The sequence below is a fragment of the Neltuma alba genome, unplaced genomic scaffold, assembly GCF_004799145.2.
Source record: "Neltuma alba isolate B1F8T4 unplaced genomic scaffold, ASM479914v2 tig00011952_pilon, whole genome shotgun sequence".
Classification (NCBI taxonomy): Eukaryota; Viridiplantae; Streptophyta; class Magnoliopsida; order Fabales; family Fabaceae; genus Neltuma; species Neltuma alba.
Genome location: NW_021636531.1, coordinates 153,055 through 163,242, shown reverse-complemented (window position 1 = coordinate 163,242; position 10,188 = coordinate 153,055). Strand labels below are relative to the sequence as shown.

Below are 10,188 nucleotides of genomic sequence, written 5' to 3'. Positions count from 1 at the left end.
ATATGAGATCCATTTATCATATTTATTAATTTCTCTGAATAATACCCCTATGGATACTCCCTCAAACATAATCAAGTAAAGGGAAGATGGGGTATTAAGAAAGATGATTATGGTATTTTAGGAAAAACATGTCACATTTTTATATTATCTAACTTCCTTAATTAAATCAAATTAGTTAAATGGGTCTATATTAAAGACTGGAGAGTACATACTTACCTATGCATGCATGTTGTGTTTCAGTGTTTATAAAGACTCGAGATGGATGGAACGGGGGCATTTGGAATTTGCATTCAAAGCATATAAATTAATCGAGCAGGTTGAATACTTAAATGCATAAAAGTATCTTTACAGATCATAAATCTTATGCTTTAAAAAACCCATCAACATGGTGTTTTAAAAAAAATAAATAATAACGTCACTTTAGAATTTCAGTGAACAATATTATTTTTGTACAAATTTGCCCTTGAGGCGAACTATGTTAGAGACGTTTTTCTTTTCATTAAACAAGACTAATTTAATAAAATAATATCGTATCCTTCTAGCATAATTAATCTCATTCTAAACTGTTTAATCGTAGATTTTGTCATCTTCGTAAATACACCCTCACGGTTGCTGCCAAATAGTAAATCCGGTACTTAATATCAGAGTTTATTTAACTTTTATTTTAATCCTAAATATAAGATCCTGATTCATTTTGTCTCTCATATTTATCTATTTTCTTCTAAGATAATCCTTGTAATAATAGTAGTTCTAACCAATACACTTGATAGTAAGATATTACAGGAAAGACAATATCTATGTATTACAAATAACAACTTAACTAATTTTTTTAATCTATTCAAATAGTCAATTAACTTTTATATTAAATATTGGAGGTAATACCATTATACCAATGAGAGTAGGGTTTAGCGGAAAGAGCTAATCTTTCATAACGTGATAAACCAAAGTTTAATCCTTTTGAAAGAAGTATTCACATTTAGTGTCAGAATTGTCTCAAATAAAATGATAGCTATGCTTTAACAAAAACAGAGAGAGAGAGTATTGGATTTGGAGGTAGTACACATGGGTCCACGCAGCTGCTGGACATCACTCAAACCTACCGGCTCCTCATATATACCCTCCACCATATATCCTCTCGTCGCAACCTTCAAATCAAACATGGCCTCCGTCCATGAAATCCGCAACGCCCAGCGTTCCCATGGCCTCGCCACCATCTTGGCCATCGGCACTGCCACTCCTCCAAACTGCTTCATCCAAGCCCATTACCCCGACTACTACTTCCGCGTCACCAACAGTGAGCACATGACCCACCTCAAACAAAAATTCAACCGCCTCTGTACGTCGTCCATCTTCTCATTTCCTACGCGTTTTTTTTTTTGGTTTCATTCATGTAGTTATTTTTTTCTCTCAGGTGAAAGATCTGCCATCAAGAAGCGCTACATGCACTGACTGAGGAGTTTCTGAAACAGAATCCTAACGTGGGTGCTTACATGGCTCCTTCGCTTGATGTCCGCCAAGACATGCTTGTGCTGGAGGTTCCTAAGCTCGGAAAGAAGCCGCCTTTAAGGCTATCCAAGAATGGGGACAACCTAAGTCCAGGATCACCCACCTGTCTTCTGTACTACCTCCGGCGTCGACATGCCAGGCGCCGATTACCGCCTCGCCAGGCTCCTCGGCCTTCAACCTTCCGTCAAGCGTCCATGATGTACCAACAGTGCTGCGCTGCTGGCGGCACCGTCCTCCGTCTCGCCAAGGATTTGGCAGAGAACAACGGGGGGCACGTGTTCTTGTTGTTTGCTCCGAGATCACGCCGGAATTTTCGCGGGCCCTCCGAAACCCACCTCGACTCCCTCGTGGGCCAGGCCTTGTTCGGGACGGTGCAGCTGCTATCATCGTCGGTGCTGACCCTGACCCTTCTGCGGAGCGCCCAATATTCCAGCTGGTTTCTGCGGCGCAAACCATCTTGCCGGACTCAGACGGAGCCATCGAACTACACCTGCGAGAGGCGGGTCTCATTCCACTTGCAGAAAAACGTGCCAAAGATTATTGCCCGTAACATTGAGGATTGTTTGATGGAAGCATTCTCGCCTGTCGGCATCAATGACTGGAACTCCATTTTCTGGATCGTCCACCCTGGTGGACGGGCCATCCTAGATGAGGTGGAGGCCAAGTTAGGGCTCGAGAAGGAGAAGCTGCAAGCTACGAGGCACATTCTTAGCGAGTACGGGAACATGACTATTGCGCGCGTTTTGTTCATATTAGAAGAGATGAGGAACAAGTCGTTAAGGGAAGGAAAACCCACAACCGGCGAAGGACGGCAATGGGGAGTGCTGTTCGGATTTGGGCGGGTGGGTGTGACGGTGGAGACGGTGGTGTTACGTAGTGTTGCGGTGGCGGCAGGTTATTAGAGATTGAAAATACGAAGTGAGATAAAAAATGGTGACTAGAGAAGCGCCTAATTAAATGCGTATGGCAGAGGAAAAAGTACTGGTAGGAAAAAATGGACCGTATATCTAAAATAATAAATGTGAAAAAAAACAACTTCAAAAGCGTGCGTCCGGGGAATCAGACTCTCAGCAATAATGCGTAGTAGTAGTACAGCCGTCAATAGCTAGATAGACGGAACCCGTCTATATAGCGCGCCCAAAAGAGAAAGCAACGTGGCTGCTTATTCACCGCCGTTTAAAGTGATGACAGGTAATTGATTATCCCGTGTTTGGTACAGGAAAAATAAAGGCGAGAGGGAGGATACAAAAAATTTTAAATAAAAGAGTAATAAAAATTAATTTAAAACTTTTAAGCCTGGTTTTTAATTTTTTAAATGAGTTGGTTAAAATTTCACTCCTTTCTCCTCTGTTTTACTCGCACCCGACCCTTATTTCGATACTTTGCTGCTGCATATAACAGTCAACTCCACATATGCTGCACAAGGTGGAAAGCTTTTGATGGGTTTGTTACTTTCTTTTTAAAATATGGGTTTGTTAATATTAGCTCATGGCCAAATCAAAGATATATCAAAGGGGTTAGCTCGAGCTCGACGCCAATAATTTACAAGAAATAACCGTCTGCAATGACAATGGGCCGCATGATTGGATCTAGTCCTACTGGGCGGCAGTGGTACATGGGCCCGGTGTATAATTGTCAATCTGGCCATCCACAGTTTAAAGCCCACCATACCTTCGCAAAAAAGGTTTAAAACCAACCAAACCCGTATTTGAATGAAAGAAGAGAGAGCATGCTGGTACAAAATAGTAGAGCTTGTGCTGGTCAAGGGGAAAAAAAATCCGGGAAAAGGACCTTCCTCCTTCCCTTCCTTTTCATTTCCTCCACTTCTCATCTCAAACCATTGAGATTTTACAAACTGAACAGCTCAGAGTTTATATTTTATAAAATTATGAATAAAATTGTTTTGAATTATCATAGCTACAATTTACTATAGTTTAATTATTTATTTATTTTTATAAAATTAATATTATTTTAATTTTATAAAAACATTGTTTTGAATTATCATAGCTACAATTTACTAGTTTAATTTTATTTATTTATTTTTATAAAATTAATATTATTTTTAATTTTATAAAATATGAAATCTGAACCATTCGAATTGTAATCCTATAATTGAGAGGGGAAATAGAGAGAATAGAGGAAAAGGGGATTGGAGAGACTCCTCTCCCAAAAAAACTCAAAACCAAAATGTACAGGAGGATAACGTTTTCATCCAAAATAAAACAGGTTAAAGTATATTTTTAGTCCTTTAACTTTACATAAGGTATCATTTTGGTCCATTAACTTTAAAAAGTAAACTCTTAGTCCTTTAACTCAAAAATTGTTAACAAAAAATAATGATACTGAGCTCTCGAATACCGGATAAAACAGTACGAATATTAAGTTTAATAGTCAAAATAAACACGATTGTTATAAAAAATCATCATTTAAGACAAACAATTTTGGAGTTAAAGGACCAAAAGTATATTTTTTAAAGTTAAGGATCAAACTGAAACCTTACATAAAGCTAAACGACTAAATGTATACTTTAGCCAATCGAAAATTATAGAGATCATTCATTGAAGGAGGGCTAGGAGACATCATTGATACTAGTTAATTTCCCCAAACTCTAAAATACTGGCGTAATTATGTTTGCTCCCCTTGTCTCGGAATCTGACGATCCTGACTTTAGTTTTGGATGTGATTTAAAACACGAACATAATTAATTTTTATAATACATGTGTATTTTGGATTCATTATCAACAATATGACGACACACTAACGATCTTATTATGATATTAACTTGCGTCTGACAATTAGTTCGACGTAAATATCTAGAGGCTGGTTGCTGTTGTGTGTGCTTGTATCGGGCCTAACAAGTTAGAAAGTGGGATTATCATCATGCTCTTCTTAAACAGGGTTGGTTACGACTGTAGGACCCAGTATTAGAATATCAAGCTCGTTGATGAATTTAAGTTACCAAACTTATCTTAATTCTGCTTTTTCCAATTCAATTATAACCGGTATGTATATATGTAATACACGCGTTGGCACAATAAATAATAATGATGATCATATATGTGATACACTCTCGGAAGATTTTCCACCCATTTTTCAATAATGCGGAGCGCTCGTGATGCACGCATTGGCACAAAAAATAGGTTTAATTTTACATCTGATTCTTAATATAACAATTTGTTTGATTTTTATTTTGATCCTAAATATAAAATCTCAATCTATTTTGTTTTTCGTATTTATTTATTTATTTAAAATAGTTCTCATAATGTTTCGTCAAATGGTAATTCTAGCTAGCTAATATACATGATTAGCAAGAGTATTCTAAGAAAGACAATACCTATTTATAAAAATAACTATTTTTTTAATTTATTTAAATTAGTCAACTAGGTCTTATATTAAGTATTGGGAGTAACATTTTATATTTGTTTCATTCTACCTACACACATATATAGCCAAATTTGACTATGAGCCTCGATCTTTTTTACTAGTTTTTGATTTACTACTGCATATATGGAGTGGAATTCTGATTATTTGAATTCTCCAATTAATTTTGATTCAAACAGATACGTCATAAAACTACAGACATTCTGAAGAAAAATGAGGTAACGATAAATATATGGAAATTAATAGAGGGGGATATTGAGACACATCACACACAACATGAACAGATGCTTGGAGGGTGACGTGCTTCAATTATGTGCCATTCATTTTAGTATCCTCCCATAAATGCTCTCCCATTCTCACCTAACGTCTACAAATGATAATTCGCATGCCAAACAATATTATCAGTACTTCATTTAATGCCTGCTTGTGTGTGTGACAAGTTCGTGCTTTTCGGTTAAAAAGGTTCGAAATTTTAGTTAAGTCATGAACAATATAATTTGCCGCAAGTTTGGTATAAGAACATGAATGATACGTCTAATTAATCATGCTAATTGAATTGTCGTTCACCATTTATATACGTCGCTTCTGTTCTTGTCGAAGCATTGATTTAATAATAGTCATCACATTGTACTATCTCAAATATATGTTAAAAAAAAGCATTTTAAATATTATTTATTTTATAAACAAAATCGTTTTCTACCACAAATCTTTTCATAACAAAAAATTTAGATGAATTGAGTCACGTGAAATAACTAGGACCAAAACATGTTTGTGGACTCAAAATATGCTTAAAAAGATACTTATAAATCGCTAACGGATAATGTTTTCAACTTTTCATGTAAGCAATAATCACCTTGTGAGTTATGAGCCAGGTTTGTGCTAACTGGACCAACCTTTGGTTGCTTTTATAACAAAATCCTTTTTGTATTATCGCTACTTTAATAATAACGAGTATACAAAAAAAACTCTATAGTATAACAACATACGGATCAATATAATAAAAAACATCATATCTCTTTAATGCTATCAATATTTAATACTCCTCCGGTCCTTAATATAAGACCCATTTAACTAATTTGATTAAATTAAGGAAGTTAGGTAAGTTAGTTAATTATAAGAAAAGTGACACATTTTTCCTAAAATACCATAGTCATCTTTCTTAATACCTCATCTCTCTCTTATACTTAATTATGGTTGAAGGAGTATCTATAGGGGTAATTTAGAGAAAATTGATAAATATGAAGAATGGGTCTTATATTTAGGACCAAAACTAACTCAAGGATTTGGTCCTATATTAAGGACCGGAGGAGTACAAAGTATCGAATTCCTACTAATTTAGCAAGCCGTACTCTTCAAACCTTCATGAACAGTACACCTCATTTTAATCTGAAGGTTTTGCGTTGTACTTGAAAGCTTACGTAGTCTATGTATCTAAATCCATACATATGAAATATTCGTATTAAATTGTGTTGTTTATAGAATGATGTCATAAATCTCTGATGTCATGCAATATTTTGAGTGCCACCTAATTATTGTATTAGTATATCATAAAAAATCTATAGTAAATGGCACTAATGAAGACGTGAAACAGGATACGACATACATAATGAAATAATTTCCACCTTGAAAGTTAGAGAAAAGATGGACAATATCTGTTTCGGCAAAAAAAGATGGATAATATATATACTTGTAGGTAAAATAAATATCCAGATTTGACAATAAACAGGAGAAAAGATAACAACCAAATTACTAAAAGATCCAGAAATAATAAGACAGAAAACAGGCGATCGTAACTTACAAAGGAGACTCCACAAAAATCCACTCATTCCAATTCCAATATAATTAATGGAATTTTACCTTTAATTTTGGGCATTTAGTTTATCTCCTAAGTGATACACAACACCAAAAAACCGTAAAACGCAGAAAATAAGACTAGAAAATTTGAATTGTCTATTTACAAAATTCAAAAACCAATATTTAAAAAAATTGTTTTTTAAATATATTTATTTATTTCATAACGGATGATTTATCCAGAGCAAGAAATATTAATATATTTAATATAAAAATTACTTTGCTAATTTAAACATTAATAGATTAATAAAATTAGTTAAGTTAGTTATTTATAATAAATAAATATTTTTTTAAATATTTTTACTAATTATTTTTATTAGTTAGAACTTTTATTTGATGGAACTTTAATATGTATAACTATTACAAGAACTATTTTTAAAAAATAAATATGAAAAACAAAATGAATCAAAATTTTATATTTAAAATCAAATTAAATATTAAATTAGTTTTATAATTTTAAAATCTTTTAAAGTTGATTGATATTAATTAGCTACACACCAATATATTGAAATTCTTGCAATTTAAATTCTAAATTGTATGCAAAGAAACATGAAATAAAAATAATATTTTATTTGTTATTTTGGTTTTAGCATTACATATATGTGACATGCAAGAGAGGAACGCTCTCATATTAAGATTTGTATTGGGTGCTCATCAGGTGATGAGCACGCAATGTTCATCACTCATCTGGACCGTCCAGATCTAATATGGATGATTCAGATTTATTCTTATTTTTATTTTTTTAAAATAATTATTTTAATAGGTATAAAATAAAAAATAAAGATAATCTTATAATTATCATTCTTTAAAATATAATTTTATATTTTAAAAATAATTATTTAATAATATTAAATCTAGACCGTCTAGATTAAATCTGAACGGTCTAGATTGCTCGTCATGTGATGAGTGCTGATCACCTGATGAGTACCAAATGGAAACCCTCCCACACTAAGGGGGGAAAAAAGAACTCCGGCGATGATAATGTAATGTGTAATAAAATTAAGGAAAAAAAGATACAAGTGTTGGTGTATTACTTTCCGTTTATTCCTGCTAATGTAACAAATCTCGATTCTTTTGGTAAAAAAAATGCAATGAAATTAGGTGATTTTGTTGCAAGTAACTAAATTTAACATGTTAATAACTAAGTGAATTTAATAAGTAGGAGCAATAATATAAATGTGCAGCTCCACCAGCACCATGGAATAAGCGGCCTACCACCCAGATGAACGTGGCCACTCAGCTGCCCGTCTCTCCGACCTACCCACTAGTCCTATGATCCCTCCCTCCCTCTGTAGACTTAGACACGCATATATACACCTCACTTCATCTTCCACTTCTCATCTCTCACTCTTACCTTCACTTGTACATATACCCTTTCCGGCTACCTCCCATCATCCACCATGGTCACCGTCGACGAAATACGCTCCGCCCAGCGTTCACATGGACCCGCCACCATCCTGGCCATCGGCACCGCCACTCCTTCTAACTGCCTCATCCAGGCCGATTACCCCGATTACTACTTCCGCATCACCAACAGCGAGCACATGACTGATCTCAAAGAAAAATTCAAGCGCATGTGTATGTCATCTATCTCCTCTTCATCCATGTATATGATTCTGTTAGTTTACGTTTGAGTGTTAGTTTACGTTTGATTGCGTGAATCAGGTGAAAAATCCATGATCAAGAAGCGTTACATGCATCTGACGGAGGAATTCTTGAAGGAGAATCCCAACATGTGTGCTTACATGGCTCCTTCTCTTGATGTGCGTCAAGATATAGTGGTGGTGGAGGTGCCTAAGCTCGGAAAAGAAGCCGCCGTTAAGGCCATCAAAGAATGGGGGCAGCCCAAGTCCAAGATCACCCACCTCGTCTTCTGTACCACTTCCGGTGTTGATATGCCTGGCGCGGATTACCAGCTCACTAAGCTTCTTGGTCTCCGACCCTCTGTTAAGCGTCTCATGATGTACCAGCAGGGTTGCTTCGCCGGCGGCACTGTCCTTCGTCTTGCCAAGGACTTGGCCGAGAACAACAAGGGCGCGCGTGTTCTCGTTGTTTGTTCTGAGATCACCGCCGTCACTTTCCGTGGGCCCAGCGACACCCACCTCGACTCTCTGGTGGGCCAGGCCCTGTTCGGGGACGGAGCTGCGGCAATGATCGTCGGTGCTGACCCTGACCCGGCCGTGGAGCGACCAATTTTCCAGATGGTCTCGGCGGCACAGACCATCCTGCCGGATTCCGACGGAGCCATCGACGGACACCTTAGGGAGGTGGGTCTCACGTTCCACTTGTTGAAAGACGTGCCGGGAATCATCTCAAAGAACATCGAGAAGAGTTTGGCGGAAGCATTCACACCCATCGGAATCAACGACTGGAACTCCATCTTCTGGATTGCCCACCCGGGCGGACCGGCGATTTTGGATCAGGTGGAAGCCAAGCTGGGACTCAAGGAAGAGAAGCTGCAGACGACGAGGCACATTCTGAGCGAGTACGGCAACATGTCGAGCGCTTGCGTGTTGTTCATATTGGACGAGACCAGGAAGAAGTCGTTGAGGGAAGGAAAATCCACCACCGGAGAAGGACTGGAATGGGGAGTGCTCTTTGGTTTCGGGCCGGGCCTGACGGTGGAGACGGTGGTGCTGCACAGTCTTCCGGCGGAGGCAGGTCATTAGAGAGATCATTAATGAATTACAAGTTTGGTAATTAAGATTGTGTTAATTAATGGTTAAGTAGAAAAAATTGTGAGGGAGGGAGGGGAAGAAGAAATAATGAAAATGGAAAGGCGTAAAGTACATAAATATATATTTCACTGTGTTAACAATGTTTGTGGAGTGAAGAGGAGATTGATTACTTTAATGGGTGAAGTAGTTGTGGGCGATCTTTAGAATGTTGTTACGTTGTGTCACAATCCAATGGCTCCCTGGCCTTACCTTCTTTTAATAGGTTTGTTAGAAAACGTGTAATCATATGCGCCTGCCCAACGAGGTGGAATAGCCAAGTATTAGGTTAACATACACGATCAAGACTATTGTGAATCCGATTCAAGTTTTAGAGACCGTCTGAAATAGAAACAAAATCATGATTTTAAAAGTATTTTTACGATATACGAAATAAATATGTAAAAAAAATTATTTCAATTTATCAAAAATTACTGTTGAAAAATACTTCTGGAATTGCTCAAATACTGCCTTAATGTATGTGTCACAAATTTATGTAAGCCAGACAAAATAGAGTAAGGGGAGAGCTCGCGACTGGGATGTGAGATGCGCCTTGTTTAGCTTAGCTTGTTGAATAAGTATATGGAAACTCGATATATCCTTTAATTTAATCTGTGGCTTTCTTATGAAACGTACCTTTTGCCGTCAGATATTTGCATGAAAAGTAGAGATAATGAAACAAACAAGTGTTTAATTAAAGCTTTTTGGGGGTGTATTTATTTATTTATTTATATTT

At 36.6% G+C, this 10,188-nt stretch overlaps 1 protein-coding gene and 1 pseudogene across 1 annotated transcript; both read left to right on the top strand.

Moving 5' to 3' along the window:
- The first annotated feature begins 1,158 nt into the window (after window positions 1-1,158).
- On the top strand, window positions 1,159-2,408 carry LOC114719797 (chalcone synthase-like; annotated as a pseudogene).
- Window positions 2,409-7,990: 5,582 nt separating this feature from the next.
- LOC114719773 (chalcone synthase-like) lies at window positions 7,991-9,675 on the top strand. The gene is made up of 2 exons (XM_028905301.1): window positions 7,991-8,316; window positions 8,404-9,675. Exons 1-2 carry the CDS (start codon window positions 8,139-8,141, stop codon window positions 9,405-9,407), a joined length of 1,182 nt encoding a protein of 393 aa, XP_028761134.1. The 5' UTR covers window positions 7,991-8,138; the 3' UTR covers window positions 9,408-9,675.
- Window positions 9,676-10,188: the final 513 nt, after the last annotated feature.